The sequence below is a fragment of the Chionomys nivalis genome, chromosome 25 (assembly GCF_950005125.1).
Source record: "Chionomys nivalis chromosome 25, mChiNiv1.1, whole genome shotgun sequence".
Classification (NCBI taxonomy): Eukaryota; Metazoa; Chordata; class Mammalia; order Rodentia; family Cricetidae; genus Chionomys; species Chionomys nivalis.
This window is the reverse complement of record NC_080110.1, coordinates 17,327,623-17,348,950: the sequence shown is the minus strand read 5'-3', so window position 1 is coordinate 17,348,950 and position 21,328 is coordinate 17,327,623. Positions and strand designations below refer to the sequence as shown.

The following is a 21,328-nucleotide window of genomic DNA, read 5'->3' as shown; positions in this document are numbered from 1 at the left end:
TGGCCAGTGTTCTTACCCACTGCCTAGTTAATGCCAATGGCCAGCACCTTTGCCCTTAATCCAGTTCATGCCAGTGATCAGCACCCCTGATCTCTATCCAGTTAATGCTGGTGGCCAGCATCCCTGCCCACTGCTCAGTTAGCGCCAATGGCCAGCACCTCTGCCTTCTACCCAGTCAGTGCCAGCGGTCAACACCCCTACCTGCTATTTAGTTGATATCAGTGGCCAGCATCCCCACTTGATACCTAGTTGATGCCAGTGGTCAGTATTTATACCCCCTACCTATTTGATGCCAATGACCAACATCCCTGTCTGATACCAGCTGATGCCAGTGCTCAGCATTCCTGCCCACTATTCTGTTTAAACCAGTGGACAGCATCCCCACCTGTATCCTAATGATGCCAGCAACAAGCTTCTCTGTCCAATACCCAGTCTATGCCAGTGGCCAGCACCTCTGTTATGACAACCATGAATTTTAGTCTCTAGACAGTGCCAAAGACTCCCTGGGGTGGCAAAGTCACCTTTGGTTTAAACCACTGAGCTAAGTAAATGTTTCCTTCTGTCTCTGTCAGTGTTTAGGGCCAACTTGGGATTTGTGTGCCGCTTATATTTAATTGCGCATTTAATTCTGCCCAACCCGCTGTAGTTATTCTTATGACTGACTGGTTTTCATTAATCAAGTTGCGATACTACTGTGATCATTTCTTAAGTGCTACTTTAGAAGAAAGGCTGTGAGAGAACATTAGAGGAAAAGATGGATCAAACTTTCTTCTGGAAGAAATTATGCACATATATTGGTAATTCTTAGACTTATCAGTAACCACCCAACAAAAGCTGATGTGTCTTAAGAGCACATTCTGTTACTGTTGTTCCTTCTGCTGCTGGTGTGTGTGTGTGTGTGTACATACCTGTGTCTGTGCATCTCTCTACATGACTGTATGTGAAGTAATTTTCTAGAATTTATGTGTTACCACTAGTAGCTCAAATGTTCGTGTGTGTTTTCTTTGACTGGAACAGAGAGTTGTTCTTTTTCCTTCCCCAGGCTGGATAATTCATTGCTGGCCTTAAGTTTGAGTGACTGTCCTAAGAGCATGGAAGAATGTGAGACATGAAAGAAGTAAAATATTCCTTATATGTGCCGTACTTCACAGTCCACCCATAAATATATAAAAACGACCTTTCTTTCTGCCATTTCAAAAATATAATTTTATAAATTCTTTTCAGTCTGCACTCATATAGTATTTTAATTTTGTGTTATTACATATAGAATGTCCATTCGCTTGAGCTCACGACAGCTTTGCACTTATTTTATAAAACTTTCTGACTATATACTTGCATGGTGGCATATTAAAATGTGTTCTTCTTTTTAATATATTTAGAAGCTAGAAGAGTTTATTGTCATGGTCAGTATGTAAAAATGTCATGTCACCAGTTTGAACAGTCATGGAAAAGCCTTTGGTGTGAATAATTAAGTATTATTCAAGTCTTAAATTATTTTCTGACTATTAGGCTTGCATTTTTGATATACTTGTCTCTATATGGTCAGTCCTCTGTGTGCTACTTTATAAATGTCTTCTTGTGTTGCTGGGTGTGGTTGTGCTCTCAGAAAGCAGAGGCAGGAAGATCTCTGAGAGTTCAAGGCCAATCTGGTCTACATAGTGAGCTCCAAGGCAGTCAGAGATGCATGGTAAGACTCTGTCTCAGATAGATAGAAAGATAATTATATAGATATAGTTGGTAGTATATGATTGATAGAGATAGGTAGACAAATAGATAGATAGATAGATAGATAGATAGATAGATAGATAGATAGATAGATAGATAGATAGATAGGCAGGCAAGCAGACAGATTACTTAACATGTAATATTACTTAACATGTATGTACTAATATGTAAGCTGCTTGGCATGCTGTAAATGCTGAGTGAGTGCAGCTACTCTTATCATTGTAACTAATGCACCATAAGAGATTTCTGTCTCTCCACTATGTTTTTAGAAAAGTCAACTGTAGGTTTTGTAAATGTGGCTTGGTATTAACCGTGTTTTAGGATGGAATTAGAATCAGTATAGAGTTCCAAGACGAGACATTCCTTTTCATTGTTTTAAGACAAGCTAGAGTTACACAAACTTTGAGGTTTAGAACAAAGCAATAGGTAGTCTACGTGTATCTAGAACTGAATATCTTTTTTATCTTTATCAAGAACACTCCCTCTGAAACTCATGACCTCTTTAATTATTATTGGCACATGTAGAAGCATACTTTTATGTAATATAACCTACCGAGTCCATTGGTGTTGCTACATTGTATATGTGCTTAAGAATGTCCCCTTGGGGGTGATGGAGAAGACTGAATTTCCCTCTTAGCAGCAGCTGTCTATAGTTGTTTGTCGAGGCATGGGTTCTTGTGCGATTTCCCCGATCCACGCTGGAATGTGAATTGATTCTGACATTGTGCTAGACTTATTTAGGGTCTAGTCCTGTTGAGATTTCATGGGTGCAGCTTGCTTGTCATAGCTAGAAAACACTGTCTTGTAGAAGGTACCCTCCCCATCTCTTGCTGTCTTTCCACTCTTTCTTCCTCCATATTCCTCCATGAATTATACATGTTTCAGTTGGGCTTGGGAACCCCCCCCCACACACACACACATACACACTCAGTTGTCCCCTTCACTGTGACCAATTTTTAATTTATGTAATGGTCTCTCACTGCTACAAAAAGGAAACTTCTTTGACAAGGGTGAGAGATACACTTGTGTGCAGGTATAAGAATAAATATTTGGAATACAATTGGGATTTTATTTGTTAAGGACTATGACAGTGTCGGGTCTTCTTTAGGTTCCACAGTCTCACCACCCAAAAGAAATGGCCTTGTTTTATATAGTAGACTTGAATTCCTTCCTATTAAGGAGGCTTTAAGGTTAATTAAATGACTTTTGGTAATTCCCTAGATATAAGTGCTCTCCTTCCCAGCATTCAGTTCTGTCTTTCCCGCTACCTAAGTTTCTGTCCTATCAAAAGGCCAAGGCAACCAATTTAATTTAATTTAATTTAACCAATGAAAGCAATACAAATACAGAAGGACCTCCTACACTATCAGGATTAAATGTGTGTACCACTCTCTGCATCTTTGAGCATGGAATTCATTATCAGAGAAACAGTATTCAATCCTGCCTTTACTCGTTTTTAACTAAAAACCCCAGTTAGTTTGTTAATTCTTAGACTCTTATTTCTTCCTACGTAACATCAGGCTGATGACAATATTCTTACTATGTTTGTGTGCATGTGTGCACACTAGTGTTTAACAATGTCACTTGCATATGTGCCTGCTTTTTGCCCACTCTTGGATTAGGACATATTATTAGATTCCCTCAAATGTCATATTTTTCGCCATTTGTTTTCCTTCTTGTTACTGTGGAACACTGTGTGCATCTGAATCTTGCTTCCTTTCAGTAGCATACACAGCAAGGTAAAGTGATCTGGGAGATCCTTATCCCTTGCACATCAGTCAAGGCTTTCTGACTTGAACTCACTCATTAGTACCTTTACGACACAGGGCAGGATCCTGAAGGTTTTATTATCACACTGTGTGCTCTTCTCTGCTCTGTGTGTATTTTATGAATAGGAAAGTGACAGAATATAATGTATAATGTGTCAGCATAGCTGATCCCAAGAGGCCAAGGACATCAGTCTCCAGACATGTCAGCTTTAGGTCCCAGTCAGATCCATGCACATCCCCAACCCGTTCACTCCCATCTATCCTAATAGCATATTTGCCCTGTAGAAATGTAATTATGCAGAGACTAATTAGTGGGCTCTTTCAGTTACTTGCAGGCTAGAGAAGATAAAGAGGGTTCTGACAGAGCTATAAAGATGCGCCTTCAGGGACAAGCGAAGAACCATAGCATATAAGAGTCAGTGGCTCTGGAGAGTGCACAGAGGATGTAACTATCACTATGAAAAGCATAAGGGTTCAGGCATAACAATCAGCTTTCTGGTTTCAGCAGCTGATTCTGATGCCATCAATCTAAGCAGAGGTGTTTTTTTTTTTTTTTTTTTTTTTCATTTATCTGACTTCAGGTTTAATTTTGCGCAGGCGCTACTACTCCTTTTCCTTTTCAGATGACTTTGGAAATTCCAGTTAGGTCTCAGATAGCTCAGTCATCCGATAGACACATCTGCAGTCAGGAGAATAATCCTGCCTGATTTTAGTGGTGAAGGCAGTGTGCCTCCATGCAAGACACAGGGTCACATGGTGATGTGCAGACCACGTATGAAGAGTGGAGGCAGAAACAACCGTGGAACACCACCTTCCCATAAGGCAGTGTGCGAGTGAAGAAGTAGCCAGGGTTTTCATTCTGTACAGGATGGTCTCACGGATGGAAGAAGGCTAAACATGATACCAAATCTAAGGGAAGATGGAATGGAGGAAGGAAGATAAAGTCAGCAATTTAATAGCGATAGTTGAGTGAGCAATTTACCTACGTAGACACTCCACGTGGTGAAACATGGAACCATAACTTAGCATAGCATACACAACATAGCATTGAGAGGACAGCCTTGTATTTGTTCATTTATTTGATTTATAAATAACTAATCTCTTCAGAACATAATCTAGGAGATCTGCATTAGCAACTTGTTAGGCAGTGGAAGGCCTCCCACCGGGCCCCTTCCTTAAAGGTCTCATCTCCCGCCAGTGGTGCTCCCTTGAGAGTCCCCGATTCCTAAACACGAGCGTTTGGCAGACACTCAGCCATTCCGAACCCTAGCAGTACTCAACAAACGCATGTTTTGACAATAGCTTTTTCTTTTCTCAGGGCTCCATTTTATTCCTCTTTCAATAGCCAAGGAAGCTGCCAAGTTGAGTCTGCAATTGGCATCGTCACAGCCTCCCTTGGCCCACTAGATGTATCTTATGTCTGTAAGATACTGTTTACAAGAGAATAGGCCCAGAGCAAGGTCCTTCGGGACACCTTCTAATTAGTTCAGTTTCCTGACATCTTATTTTCATAGAAATGGTAATACTTGATTTTCATTGATGTCATAAGGGCGGGGATTGGCATGGCTTGGTTAATCCATGTGGGTACTATTTAAGGAGCCTCATAGAGAGGTCCCTAAAGTCTGAGGGTCTGGAGAGGGAGATGTGTTCTGCCTGGTAGACTGAAATTTGCAGAGTATTCTAAAATGCAAGTTTATTGACCAAAGCCAAGCAGCATAGAAATATACGGCCTTTACTTCTTCCCTTTGTTTCTTTGCTCCATCTGGATCTGCCTTTTCCTTTGAGACAGACTGCTTTTAGCCTTTTTGCCTTTGGGAGTGTTGTGAACAAATATCACCCAAGCAACAACTGGCGAGGGAGGCATCTCATGTTTCTATATATTTATCCCTGCCTTCCTCAGGTTTCCCTGGTAAAATGAGGAAGACGTGTGTGTGTTCCCAACAGAAATCCAGGTGGCTGGCAATTGGGGAAGAAGTCTGGCAAGGGGAACATTTATTGCTTACAGAAGTCCGTTTAAAAAATCCTTCTTAATACTTTTCTCATGGAGCCAGGGTCCATCGATACCTGTGTAGGATTTTTCCTCCTGAGAGATCATTTCCTTCCATTAGAATTTAGTTTTATGGTACCAGGTCAGCATTTTTATTGGGCCTGTTGACCATTTTTACCTTTGGAATATAGAATGAGAATGTGTGGATTTCTGTTTCGTGATTCTGCCCCTCTCAGTGTCTCTCTTCTCCCCATGCAGAGGGCTGCTGCTCCAGGAAAACAGCAGGTTGACAGAAGCGTTGCATTATTACAAACTGGCCGTCGGGAGCAGGCCGACCCTGGCTTGTAAGTAGTTCTACAACTTTGGAGTCTTTCAAGTATTGCCTTTCATTGGTAATAATTACCTCTGTATTGTTGAAGCCTTTCATAAGAAAGCAGCTAGGTGTGGCATTCATATTTCTAAATATTCGTTAATATTAGCAATTCTCTCTCTCTGAATTTCATTCTTCAATGCCATTTCCAGTTTTTCCTTAGTACTTTGATAGTTCAGTCTTCTATTTAACTAGATTTTGAGCTCAAAACTCTGTGATATTCAGCTGAATGAAAAAATAATTGTGTTTTTAGAAATACTTTAGGGTTATTACTACCATTATTGATCCTGTGCTTGTTCTGCACACATTTAATAATTTTTATTTTTCTATAAATAAGAAATATCCCTTGGAACAGAGATGAAGCCAATACACCTTTTATCCACAGTGCCTAGCACCTCAACTTTGTGTTTCTTGTTCCTCCTCACAGCTGCGTATTTAAACACGGGCATTATTCTCATGAACCAAGGGAAGACAGAAGAAGCCCGGCGAACATTCCTGAAGTGTTCCGAGATTCCAGATGAAAACCTGAAGGACCCTCATGCACACAAGAGCTCTGTGACCAGCTGTCTGTACAACCTGGGGAAACTTTATCATGAGCAAGGACACTATGAGGTCTGTCCACCCCTCCTTGCCCTCCTGCTCTGAGATAGCCTCGGCATTGTCTCATCTTCTACCTTCTTCCTGGGGCCACGACAGTCTTTTGAAAAGCTAATCTATTCATAGTCCAGTGTATGTTGGAGGATGTAGTGACTGTTAGCACACACATAGTCCACAATTTGGATCTAAAGTGTGGTTTCTAGAGTCCTCACTATTTTGCTCCGTGATTAATATTTTTATGAAAGGATATTGTTTGTACTCTGAATATTAAGAATGTAACTTGATCTCAAGGCTACCTAATTTTCTTAATTCTTTTAAAACCAGTCGAAAAAAAATAATGTGGTTTTGATGGTGGAGGAAGTCATTAAGCAAGCTGCTACTTAGTAAACTTGATGACCCCCCCTTTACCCTCTTTACTCACAGAAACCATGTCTGTATGACACCCTTCTCCCTTAAACTGTCTTCTCTCATGACACGCCCACATCCCACTGACATACTTTTATAGATCTAAAGACTGCGCTATGAGCTGGGCAGTGGTGGTGTAAACCCAGCACTGGAGAAACAGAGCCAGGTTGACTCTGAGTTTGAGGCCAGGTTGGTCTACAAAGAGAACTCCAGAGCTTTGTACAAAAAACAAAACTAAAAAGAAATCCCTGTCTCAGAGAACCAGGAAAAAAAAAAAGACCTCCTCCTATTGCAGTATGAGGAAGAACAGTTTCATTTACCAGTGTCAGTGAATCTTGTCAGGAGGGAGATCTCTTTGCTTGCTGGCGCTTTACTTCTACCCCACCGGTTGCATGAGTTAGAGCATAGACTCAGGATGATGACTAATGAGTAATTTCCAAGTGCGAATGTTTTTAGCTCTTCTTATTGAGTAATCTGTGAGAGCTGGAAAATTTATATAAAAAGAGCATTGCCAACTTTCACTTCCTTGTTAAGCTAAATTTTTCTGTGACATTCCTCACTGGGCTGTTTTCACTCGTGAAATTAAGGCAGCGTGATATCAAAGGACAGCTCAATTATTTCCCTCTAGTGAACCATTCGGAAGCAGAAATGGGTAGTTTTACTTTGGAGAGGCGTCATTATGTTACTAGCAGTGCCTATCCCTGTCCTCTAATGATGATTTATCTTTCTCTTTGTTTCTTAAATTAGGATGCCCTGAGTGTATATAAGGAAGCAATTCAGAAGATGCCAAGGCAGTTTGCCCCCCAGAGCTTATATAACATGATGGGTAAGTACCACTCTACGTTTTAATTGGAGTCAGGGGTTGTAGAGAAGGAAGAACCCGTGTTTACGTGCAGTGGGCTTCTACTATCTTCTTAGTAATCACAGAGCAATGCTTACACTGTGTGTTGTCCAGAACCCTCCTGACAAGAGCAAAGAGATGAACGAATACAGCATGTCGACACATTTGTCAAATTTCATAGCTTTTACAAGGGACTCTCAATGCCCTTTGGGTACCAAGTACTATTGAACCTCTATAGATTGAGAAGTGTGTATATACATACATACATACATACATACATACATACATACATACATATATAGTATGTATTTACTTCAGTGAATTTACTAGATTTATAATAATTCTTAGCATGTTATTCTCTTTATCAGAACACTCTCAGTACTCAGCCTGTAGGGATGTGGGGATGCCCGAGGCTTGGTGCTTTTAAAACTGAGAATATTGAGTCAAAGTGTGTTGCTTTTATGGATGAGGCTTTGGGTCCTTGTAGTGTTTCTTTTTTTTTTCAGAGTAATATTTGAGACTAGAATTAGACTGTGAACATGGTAAATATACTACTTCAATTGTTTATCTTCCTGTATTGAGTAATCTCTACCAATCAGAATGTATATAAATCTAGGTTATAGATTTCTGCCCCCTGGGGAGTTCAAGAAGTGAAGGACGGGAAATCCTAACCAAGCTCTTATCACCTGTGATTAATCTGTTCCTGCTCAGGAAATCGTTGTCATAGCTATTTGATGGTAGACATAACTATTACCCGTTAGGCATGAGACTCTTTGGAAAACCGCCAATGTAGTCTGAATGCCCTGTTGATGGGTTCACACGACTCTTTCCAGGAATTGGAGATGGGAAGGACTGCTCCTGCCCCCCAATCAATTTCCTTTTCCACAAAGCAGAAATTGCAAACTCAGACCCGCCATTCATTAAATCTGATTAAGTCCTTTGATATTGCAAGACCTCCCTTATATAGATGAAATAGCCAGGAGTAGGCTGTGTGACCTACAGGCTTGTATTCATTCTAAGTCATATGATTTGGGAAATTTAATACTAGCTGCTTGGTTGTACACTCACACAAAACCACAAGTGCTCCGTGACTTGAACATGTGTATCTGCCAAAAAACAAAACAAAACAACAACAGCCACAAAACCTCATATTTTTTCCTTACATGACAGGAGGTGTAGGCATGGTTCAGATATGGGATGAGGCACAGTACAGCTTTCAATAACCCAAAAAGAGAATTAATCTAACTCAGAAGAGGTTGATAATGCCATTCATGTCTCTGGGAGGTGCACCTCCAGCTGGCCTACCCAGCATTAAAGTGATTGAATGCCCACATCAAAGAGGACACTGGATATTTCTTTTTCTTCTTTGATATAATTCCTCCATGGTAAAGATTAGCTTCATTAAATATATTTTTGCCTTTAAGCTTTTACTGGATTAAAACTGTGCCTTTTACTTTTAATCATTTGAACATCTGTCCACATGAATGAAATATATACAGGAATATCACATGTGCCTAGGCTGGGTGGTTTCATTAAACCTTTCCATTTTAATGCTGGGTATTTTTCATAGCAAAATAAATACTAAAAAGACTGCTTCCTCTACCTTTATCTGAAGAGGCAGTGATTTTACTTTGATTTTATTCATAACTTTAGCTTCCAGTTTTTAATAAATTGTCAAATAAGATATCTTTGCTGAAATTAGGTTTAGGTTTTGAGTTCCTTGGTGACAAACTGCATGTGGTCTCTTTATTGCTAATGGGAAATGCTAGTATCCTCAACAGTTAGTGATTTCAGAAAATTCATTCAATTATTTTATGTAAATAAATTGGATTGAGAATTGAGCTGGTACCTTGGGATCTGCCCTCTTTAGGTTGCACGATCGCTGAGCTCACACAAGCAGAAGACAACCGTGTCCCCGGAGCCATTATCTGGTTCTTTGTGTTATTTTCCATTATGGAAGGAGCGAGTCTCTTTGCTTAGATTCTGAAAAATCTCCCTGACACTTTTCTAGGGAGAGGACCCTAATATAATTTCCAATAGCAGATTCTTTCTGTAATTATGGTGGCTGCCTTCTGTTTGATTTTATGGGAAGATCTGTCAGCTGGTCAGGTTTTAGAGTTTCGCTTGTTCAGGAAACTGTAATTTTCTCAGAGAGCGAATTCACCTCCTAATCAAATGGGTTAAATCCCCCGAGTGTTTGCTTTAACTCCTAATACATTTTGATTAGGCTCCATTTGACAAGGAAAAAAATGGCCTGGGAGATAAGCTGCTCTATCAGTTCATCAGTTTCATTAGGCTGTCAGCATGTGCTGATTATCCTATCAAGTTTATCAACAGCCTTGCCTGTGTTTTCTAATTCACACATTTACATATTATTAGTGCCCTTTAGGGATCAGTGATGGATTATAATGTCTGGCTAGATTCAGCCAGCAAGTATTCATTTTTTTACAGGCCTCATTCACTTAGCCCTACAGGGCCACTATCCCTAAGCCCTTGTGCTTGCTTGTGTATGTGTGCATGTGTGTGTATTTGTGTGTGTCTATTCTTTTTTTCTTTACTTTAGAATGTAGGGGAGCTAATAGAGTTCATGTAAAAATACAACTATATTGCAATATGGTAATAAATTCACTGAAGCTCTTTTGAAAAAATTCTAGCTAGCCCTGTAGATTTTTTTCTTTCTTTTGATCATTTTAGGACTGTGTGCCGCATGCCATTTCGCTTGCTCTGAACACCAGATGGACATATTTTTCCCACTTTCATTGTAATTCAAAGCAGGGTTGATTAATTTGTTTCCCAACTTCAGGTCTTCCTATTTTAAGATTCCTTATTTAGTTTCACCATCGTCATTCATATGTAAGCACACAATTAATCTAAAATAAATTCCTATTATTCACTTTGATTCCATAGGACCAAGGTGTGGTAATAACTAGTAGGAGAATGTCTTCCTTGAAAAATTAGGTGGACTGGAAACATTCAGAAATATACCAAACAGATACTACATATTACTTTGTAAATGAAAGTTAAAATTTTAATTAAATGAATAATGTGTGTGTGTGAACTCATAAAATGTTAACAGATCGGGTCATAAGGTGGTTGTTGTGTGATTTTAATTTTGTAAGACTTATTTGACCCTTGAGATAAGCAATTGGTTTAGACGCAGTTCAAATGTATAGGGTAGGCTGTGAAATCAGAGAGCCTGGGTTCATATTGACAACTTTTAGGTACGTGTGCCTGACAAGATACTTAATTAGACAGTGTTTGTGTTCTTGTTCGTAAGCTAGCTGTGATAGTAGCATCCCTTTGAAAATTGATCAAAATAATGAATATAAAAATATTGGCGACTTGGTACACGCTTTATAAACTGGCCTTCCGTTGAAACTCCCATCTTTTCTATAGGACTCCCACCTCCAAGAGTGAAGGGTAGTATTTACTGTCAGGTCTTTTTCTACTTAGTCAAGTAAATATTATACCACAGATAAGATTATTGGCGTAGTGGAGAGTTTGAAGCCATCAAAGTTCAAGATAAGAAAACTCAAGTGACTGTTGCATTTTCTTTGCAGGCCCATGTCCCCATTTTTGTCATCAACTATAGTCAAAATCCTCCCTTTACTGTTGTCTGTAATAATTGAAAGTAAAACAGCACAATTATTAATTCCAGTTGATTTAATTCTATCTCTCTAAAACAGCACAATTTTTGCTGGGCGGTGGTGGCGCACGCCTTTAATCCCAGCACTCGGGAGGCAGAGACAGGCAGATCTCTGAGTTCCAGGCTAGCCTAGTCTATAGGAGCTAGTTCCAGGACAGACTTCAAAGCTACAGAGAAACCCTGTCTCAAAAACAAACAAATAGCACAATCATTAATTCCAGTTGATTTTTCTCTCTATTTTTTGTTATGATGTGTTTTCCATTTACTCTTAATAAAAATTATCTGTTGCCGGGCGGTGGCGCACGCCTTTAATCCCAGCACTCGGGAGGCAGAGGCAGGCGGATCTCGGTGAGTTCGAGACCAGCCTGATCTGCAAGAGCTAGTTCCAGGACAGGCTCCAAAACCACAGAGAAACCCTGTCTCGAAAAACCAAAAAAAAAAAAAAAAAAAATTATCTGTTATTCTGGCATTATTATAGGTATTTATTTGGTCTCCATCTTTTCCTTTATCTCTGAAGCATTAGGTAACTACCAGTAACATGAAATATCTGGGGTAAAAAGCTTGTGTCTTAAAAGTTCTAATAACGGAATCTACTTTAGTTTCCAAAATATGAAATTAACTCCCAATGAACCAAGTTCAATTGTTGCGATTGCAGTTAACATTGGAGGCAGAAACACAGTTTCTTGATTTAAATTCAGAGCCTTTCTGTGTACCCAGTTGGTGCCACTGAAACTGGCTCACCCTTTCCTTTATGAGATCCCCTTGCCCCATTGCCCTAATGCCAGAATCGTAACTATGCTTTTAAAAACAAGTAAAAATTTCTTGAGTTCTTTATATATTTTGGAGATCAGTCCTATGTGCTCACTCAGAAGTGGATACTAACTATAAACAAAGGATATTGAGCCTCTAGTTCATGATCCTAGAGAAGCTAAGTAATAAGGTGAACCATAAGAAAAACATATATAGATCCACCTGGAAAGTGGAAATAGACAAGGTTGCCTGGCAAAATTGGGAGCATGGGGGTGGGGAGGGAAGAAAGGTAGGAAGGGGAAGAGGATAGGAGAAGGGGAGGAGTGAGGAGAACTTGAGGGAATGGGATAGTGGAGAAGGAGGAAGGACAGAGATGAAAACAAGGAAAGAGCTATCTTGATTGAGGGAGCCATTATAGGGATAGAAAGAAACCTGGCACTAGAGAAATTCCAGGAATCTACAAGGATGATCCCAGCTAAAACCCTAAGCAATAGAGGAGAGATTGCCTGATCGATCTTAACTTGCCCTGTAGTCAGACTGATGAATATCTTAAATATCACCATAAAACCTTCATCCAGTAACTGATAGAAATAGAGGCAGAGACCCACATTGGAGCACTGGACTGAGCTCCCAAAGTCCAGTTGAAGAGTGGGAAGAATGAGAATGTGAGCAAAGAGGTCAAGACCATGATGGGGATACCCACTGATACAGTTTACCTGAGCTAATGGGAGCTCACCAACTCCAGCCGGACAGGAAAGGAACAAAGGTAGGACCAAACCAGCCCCTCTAAATGTGGGTGAAAGTTAAATAGCTGGGGCAGACTGGGGCGAGGAGGGGTGGCACTGGCAGTGGCACCAGGATTTATCGCCACTGCATGTACTGGCTTCCTGGGAACCTATTCTCTTCGGATGATACCTTGCTCAGCCTATATTTAGTAGGGAGGGCCTTTGACCTTCCCCAAAGCAATGTGCTTGCTATACCCTTTCTGAGGATTGGATGGGGGTGAAGTGGAAAAGTATGTGCAGGGAATGGGAGAAGGGGAGGGAGTGGGAACTTGGATTGGTATGTATAATGAAAAAAGATAGTTTGTTTTATTTTTTTTTAAAAAAAAATAAAATTAAAAAATTAAAAAAACAAGCAAAAATGAAAACACTTAGCAGTAAAGGATATGACACCTCCCACCTTGTGGTTAATAGCTGCTGCATTAAATATGCAACATGTAAAGATGTCAGTGCAGAATACTTGTGAACACCTTCTATCTCCTCTTCAATCCCTGGACCTCTGCAGTCCCCTTATCTCTGCTCAGGAGCTGCGGCTGTGCAACTCTGAAGGATTAGAGAAAGCTCAATTAGCTTGTAACTTGCTATTGTTTTTCTATCAGTTTGAGCTCTTTCAATCCCAGAGGTCATTTTAAGCCTATTTACAATCGAAAATAAAATTACTGTGCATTCTCAATGCACAGTAATTGTTTAGTTAATTATACAAGTGATTTAGTCCATTTCATTTTGGTAATACAGCTCGGAGTAAGAGAGAACGAGCCTCACAATCTAATCCGTGCAGTCTGTAATCACTGTTTGAATAATTGGGATCACTTAAAACACCTCTTTACTGTGCTGTGCTGGCCGTAACAAATAGAATAAATAAGAACAACTCAACTTTAGACTCCCCAGTGTGGTCATAGAGTCACTATTGCTGTAAACGCTCACAATTTCCATCCCTTTAAGCAAGCATCTTAGTAATATGTCATGCACATTTATCACCAAGGAGAAACTGCCTGCCTTTGTCCATCAATTTCCCCGTCATGCCTTCTTTGTTCCTTTCTTTCCAGTTAGTCATCAGTTTTGTCAATAATGTTTAGAACATCTTCTGTTGTTTCCCAATTTTATTTCTTTTATGTACACACATCTTTCTTTTATGTCTCAGATGCATAGAACATTTTTTTTTTTAAACCTTAGGCCTTGTGTAACAAATCTCTGGCAGAAAGGAAACTTTTGATTTAATTTTCCACTCCTAACGTTGATCCTTTAGATATGAAAGCTGCATCTCCAAATGCATTGGAGTATTCACAGAGACTAGAAGAATTGGCAGTGAATTGAAAATACAGTTAAGTTATTAGAGAAATTTGGGGTACAAGGTAACTTGTAGAATGAAAGAGTTAAGTGTCATAATAGCTCTTAGTGACCATTAGGCTATTATTCACATAAAAAAACCACAAATCCTCAAAAAGAGGATCCTTTACACCTGTTGGTGATGGACGGCAAACATTACTCATAATTTCCTGAAGTGTATAAATTATATGCTGAGTTCATTTGGTAAAATTTCGATAAAAGTTCATTTTCCACTTAGTCTTCTGCACTATTTTTAGCTTCATTTTAAAGAAAATTCATGGGTTGTAATCTAACTCTTCCTCTCTCTCCTCTTTGCTTATCTCTTTCCTCCTTGCCCTGTCTCTCCGGCACCCTACCATGTTGCAGAAGGCATTCAGAGAATATGCAGATTGATGTTTCCTTAGGACGCTTTGCGTGTTTCATCGTCCATGATGGGTTCTTCCTAGGAGGATGGCACCGCATGGTGGGCACAGGAAATGTGAGGGGCTCCTTTCCAGCTGTAGGAGATGTGACGTGTCCTAGTGGTAGCATTAACACACCAGCGCGGGGCAACTTCTGTTGTCATCTGTTTTCCCGTCTGTAATTCTGCAGATTTTTCTCATGACTTACTCCATTGGCACTTTTGAGATCTGTACGCCAGTGCTCAATATTTACTCATAATTAGATAATATATAATTGGATTACGTATTAATCTCTACAACTCCCTAAATACTATTTAGTTTCTAAGATAAATAAAGGCAAGTGTAGGTTTGAAAGGCATGCAGAATTTTCCTCAGGAAGCTAAATAGTCAGCAAGATAGGAGAAGTCATAAACTTCTGGCTGTGTATCATTATGATAAATTTACAAAATTTATGAACACAAAACTACAGATGTTCATTTCCCATTTTACTACAGGAATCTAAGTTTTACTTTTTTATTTTCTGCTTGACAGAACATCCACATCGTGCACTGAGGTTTCAACCCTCAGTTTTGCTAGGCATTACAATGTACACTACAAAGGGCAGCATCCAGTTCAGCTGCATTAAATAGGCAATATATTTTGTTTAAAGTTTCAATTAAACATAGGGCAGCAAGATATATAGTCCCTTTGGGGAGTCTGAACACTTGAATGTCAATAGTGCGTCTGCTTAAGGATCTTGCTTAGGTCTCAATCTCACTTGCTTTCCTGGAAATATGATATGAGACAGTTGATTATATTTCATTGCTATTAAAACCACAGAAGCCCACCTGTTACATTAATTCATCCTTTTGCCAGTTTGTGGTAAAGGAAAAGAATGAGGCTCATTTTTTTATTTTAAAATAAAATTATAAGGAAATGAATACACTTAATACCTAATTATAGTCTTTGGAGTCTCTGATTTCCAAAAAAATTTACAAAGTGTTCTGTTTGCAAAAATCAGTTTTCTGACATGCCAATTGAAGTAAATGAGGAAAAAGTATATTTTAAAATCTTTTTCTGGATAATAGCCATAGAGTGAATCTTTTACCCAGTGGTAAATACTGGTTGAACTGCATTTTAAAATTGAAGTGCTATTTTAACTGCAAAATTCATTATATTTTCAAAATCTGGCATTCTAAAAGATTCAAAGTTTGATGTCACTTTTCTAGATAGACACAGTGTATGGAAAGGATTTTTGTGTGTGAAAAGATACTATCTTGAAAACTCAGGTCGAAAAAATGAAAAATTATTGTTCAGGCATTTAGAATAGGTAACTGGCAAGACAGAAATATGGGGTACCTCTCCTCACCTAAAAAAGTCTATCAAAAGTAGAGCAATGATTTTAGTCAGTTCTGTGTGACTATAGAGCTTCAGAAAGAAAAACCCATAGACCTAAGGGAAGTTATTCTTATGCTGAAGTTTGGCGAAACTAGGAAAGTCATACAGAAATGGGATCGGACAGATAAACCGTATGCAGTGGTTAATCATTGAAGAAAACCTATTGGCTTAAGATAAGTGTTATATTCTTCTTGAGGTTTATTTTTGTTGTTTGTTTGTACAATTCCTTCCATTTATTTGGTGCAGGCAGGCATCCTATGCGGCGAGGGTCTTTAGGGATCACAGGAGAAGAGAGAGATTGGCTTTGCCAAGGTTATTTTGCACTTGCCTCTGGGAAGAAGCTCTCTTCATTTTATGAGCCATGTTAGGGAAGAGGAATGTCGACTTTTCTGTGACTTAGGGAGCCAGAGGCAGAGGCGAGTTCTCTGGAGAAAGTCAAGAAGATGATGCTTCCAAGGTCTACTCACTCTCTCCTGTGAAAACTTCAGCACACAGAAGCCTCGATGGTAACAATAGAACTGTGGGGTAAAATAAAATACATTGCCAATTCTCTGTAGGCCGTGTGTGCATTCATGTCTGAATTTTCACGTAGGTTGAAAAAAGTTGTTTCTTACAGAAAAATATCATTTAACTTTCCCAGTGATCTTTTGTTTGTTTGTTTGTTTATAATTTTATCTACATGGATAGAAACCATTGCCTTATTCAAAACAAATAAAGACAGCAAACAGAATGTGTAGTTTTTATTCCAGACAATAAGTGGTTACAAACACATTAATCATGGAAGGGTTTGGGAGTTGTTGTAGAATCCTATTCTCAAATAATCAAAAATAGAAAGAATGTTAAATTTCTTCTATTTTTATCATCATAACTAATATTTAAAAGTCTTCTTAAATTGTTAAAGTATTTTATGCTACTCTTTTGGCCATAAGAAAGTCCTTTCTCACTTTCTTAACTATTTTATCCCTGTTTTGCAGCGGATACTACATGCGTTATTTCTTCTCATGCTAGCTCACTGTTTTCCCTTTTTTCCTGGTGTAAATCCGGTTTCTTTTAAAACACTAAGCAGCACCCCTTTGCATGTTTTCTTTTCCTTCTTTTCTTTTTTTTCTTTTTGAGTATTTCAGTACTACATAAGTCTGAAGGGGACTGTATTCTGAAGGGAAGGATTTTCACCTTCCTCAACATATACAAGAACACACACACACACACACACACACCACATGTAGTGTTGGATGGTTCTGAGCACCGGATAGGACTAGCATCAAGCCAATAGAATTGATTATTTTCGTGATTTATTTCCTTGAAAGTTGAAAGGAAATTGATTAGCGTAAAGAACATCAGGAGCTCTAGCTGGAAGTAGAGAAATATTGACACAGGGTTTTGGCTTCTTTCCAAGTTCAATTTTGACGGCACATCATGAGTTTCCTGTGTTTAACCTCACGCTACAAACTAGACCCTTTTCAATTTTTTTCTGAAGTTTTACCCATGTCTTAATGATTAAGTAAACCTAATGTAATTCATACTTAGCTCCACCCCAACCTCCTACACGCCCCCTGAATATTTTCTCTAATGAAAAATTACCTTTCAGGATTTAAGGGTCTCTTAGATTTAATGCTGTTAGTTCCATGTTTAACCTGTTCCACTGACCTCTCAGCCCACCACCTGGAAATGTTTGATTTGACTTCCATGTCCTCTGTCCAATTCTCAACAGTTCAATGCATTGTCAGAGAGGAAGGACACTCAATTGGAATCATATGAATTTTCTTTTCCTGTCATTGAGTATTTCCATTCAGGGATACAGTGTCTAGATTAACTAGACTGTGTTGTTTTTATGTGAATAAGATTGGGAGAAAGTTCAGATGGAAATAGATTCACAAACACCAGCAATGAAGAGTAACAGTTAATTTATGGCATAGAAACATTAAAAATAATAACCAGAATTTCTTCTCTTTTATTGCTACTTCTGACATTGAAACAAAAACTGAAAATTTTGGCTAGTGAGATGGCTCAGTGATTAAGAGCACTGACTGCTCTTCCAAGGGATCTGGGTTCAATTTCCAGCATCCACATAGTCACTCAAAATCATCTGTTATTCCAGGTTCAAAGAATCTAATGCTTCTTCTGGCCTATGCAAGCACACGTGGTACAAAGAGATGCATCCAAGTAAAATACATACACACTCACATGCACATGCACACACACAAATAAATGAATAAATATAAACACTGAAAATTAAAATTCAAATAAGCTAATTTTATCAATTAAATGACACTCATGTCATTTAATTTTATTTCATCACAGATTCTTTAAAAAGAAAAGGGAATTTCTAGAAGTTTCCTACACTCTGACTCACTTAGCAAAAATATGATACCGAAATCCAAATTGATACATAGCATAATCAATTATTCATCAGATATTAATTGGGTATTATTTGGAACCAGAGACTTGGACTTAGGTTGGAAGACATGATGAAGAGATGAATGACTTTGTATCTGATATCGTGAATGAATATCATTGTGTTTATTTGGGATAAGAAGGATTTTAATCTCTGGAAAAAAAGAGAGAACAAATACGAAAATGAATCTTTCATTAGCAAAACTCAGTTTTGTTGAATCACCTTTTAAGAAAATGGATTCATAAAATTTTATGATTATGAATTACCATGTGTACTGCATCGTGTGTGTGTATGTAGGTGTATATGTATGTGTGCCTTAATGAGTAAACTTAATGCATTAACTCCTGAGACAGAGTCTCTCTTAAATCTGGTACTCACAGGTTGGCTATTTTGCTTGTCTCAGTTCCCAGTCCTCTAGATTGCACTGGGGAAACAGATGTACACACACATACAACCACACCTTAATTTTATTATGTGGGTTCTGGGCACCCAAACTCACCCTCTCCCTTTCCTGATTGAACTGTCTCTCCAAGTCTCAGACCCAAAGATTTTTTAATGCAATAACAGTAAGTATTTTCAAAAAAAAATTGTTCAAATACTTTGACAGAAGTCCTTAACTTTGTGTGGATACAATCAGCAGGAAATTAGTGGAAGATTTAAAGGTGAACAGTGGATGTTATACCCTACTTCATGGGAAAAAATTGAGTAATTAGAAAGCAAATGATAAACGAACAAGATAAGGTGGCCCTGAATTAAATATTTGTATGAAGGGAATGTTTATAAAAGTTTATTTCTAACCATTTAAATGTTTTAGATAAAAATAAAAGAAGAAATGTGTCACACCTCACAGCTCTATGTGGGTTAAGTAGTTGATTCTAGTAATGAAACTATATAATTTAAGAGAGAGTAGACATTCGTATGAGACAGTGATGAGGGAATGGTATAAAAAAAAATCCCAAGACTTTCATTGCTGTTTATTTCCTTCAATATCACAATAAATCAACATGTTTTATAATTACCTTTTAAAATAAGATATTTGCTGAAGAAGTGGAGCTATGTGAAAAGTTGGGGAGTAATTTGAATACATAGTAAGAGGGTCATGGTCTTCTGAGTGTGACAACTAAAATTTTGATGCAACTGGCAGAGTTTTCTTTCAAACAAAATATGGAACTAAATGCTTTGAATTAGCAAAGTATATCAGAGAATACAGATTCAGTTGCCTATACCAACAGCAGACAGCTCACAATCACCTATAACTTCTGTTCCAGGAGATCCAAAGCCCTCTTCTGGACACCTTGGGCACTGCACACACTTGGAGCACACAGACCATTTCTGTCTCCCTTTCCTCCCCCATATGCATAAATAAAAATAAAGCAACAATTAATCATTTTTCTTCTGTTGTGTGCGTACACCTAAAATCAAGTTAGGAAAACATCATAAAGTTTCTTACAACTAGATTTTATATTCTATGAAGTTAGCAACAAATTCTAACATACTATATTGCATGTATGTTTATTGTAGTCTACACTGGATAGTGAAAGTTTTTATGAAAGATAGCAAAGTCTTTAAAAGGCCTTGAAAAATTATATTGCTCCTGAGGAATAGGAAATCACTTTTGTTAGGAGTGACCAGAAGAGTTCTATAAACTCAGCAAAACCTGTCCAAAGTCTTAATCATAATATTTCCTCGAACCCTTATCTGCACGCAGGAGCTGCCAAATAATTTGAAACACAGGAATCAGTGAGCCCGAGACCGTGACGTCACTGATAACCCAGTTTGTTTTCATCAAGAAGTTGGCCTTTGCCTGGGTTGTTTAGAAATAGCTCTGATTAGGACGAGTGACATTATCTGTTGTACTTATGAAACTGGGTTATCTCTGCCGGAAGCCAACCTAGAGACATCCAAATCCCTTTAGTGTGCAAGGGAATCGAAAACAATTCTGGGTGATGAACCCAACCACTACATCATCACACAGAAAATCTTATTCTCATGAAATACCTCTATTGCATTAGTTTTTAAAGAAGAATGAACAGGAAACGTAGTCATTGTTGCTTCCGTGCTCCTGGGTACTATAAACATTTTTTGTTATTGTAACTTAAAATTTATAGTCCTAGAGAATATGAGTTAACCCTCGTCCGACCAGCCTGTTTTCAACCATCTATCTCTGTTTCTTTCTTTCTTGAATTCGCTGAACTCTCCTTTCTTGGGGCCATCACCTTTCAGCAATTCTTATAATTTCAATATTTCAATCAATTTAAAAGATTCAGTGTGTATCACTCTCGTGCCAGGGAAAATCCTCTCCTGGTACATTTTGCACTTATTTCATCTCATTTGTAATTATGATTTTTAATCCAATTTGTGGAAAATGATATAGAGAAAAGAGTGGGGAAACTTTCTAAGATTTATCATTTGTGTGTGTGTGTGTGTGTGTGTGTGTACCCATACATGCACATGCTCATAGGCACACATAGCAGGGATTGAATTCTCTGGAGGTGAAGTTATAGGCAATATCCACTTAATGTGGGTGCTGAGAACTGAAAGTTGGTTTTCTGGAAGAACAGTAAGAGCTATTAACCTGAGTCTTTTCTCTAGTCTAAGTCAGAGAAAACACATACTTCCTTTTCTGAGTTTGGCACTATTTTTTTAAAAAAAAAAATCTCTTGAACATATTGATTAAGGTCTGAGATACAGTTACCTTTGTAAACACAATTGGTGTTAATTTAAGTATAAGACTGGTATATGGCTATAAAGGTATTAATAGATTGTCAATAAATAGTAAATACTATGTGACTGGATGCTTAGCAAAATAGAAAACAATGGCTCTTGAACTGTCCAGTCATTAAGCTAATATTATTTTTAAAGTAATTATTTTTACCATTTTATCTGTATGGGTGTTTTGCCTGTGTGTGTGTATGTGTACCTTGTTCTTGTAGTGGATCCCTGCGACTGGAGTTATA

The 21,328-nt window shown here is 38.4% G+C and overlaps 1 protein-coding gene across 1 annotated transcript in view; it reads left to right on the top strand.

Annotated features, from left to right (window-relative positions):
• The window catches only part of Tmtc2 (transmembrane O-mannosyltransferase targeting cadherins 2), a 380,346-nt gene that overhangs the window by 231,449 nt on the left and 127,569 nt on the right, over nt 1–21,328 (top strand). Inside the window, exons 5-7 of the mRNA XM_057758114.1 lie at nt 5,740–5,825; nt 6,279–6,463; nt 7,601–7,679. Of these exons, the coding sequence (XP_057614097.1) occupies nt 5,740–5,825; nt 6,279–6,463; nt 7,601–7,679 (350 nt within the window). The remainder of the gene's footprint in view (nt 1–5,739; nt 5,826–6,278; nt 6,464–7,600; nt 7,680–21,328) is intronic.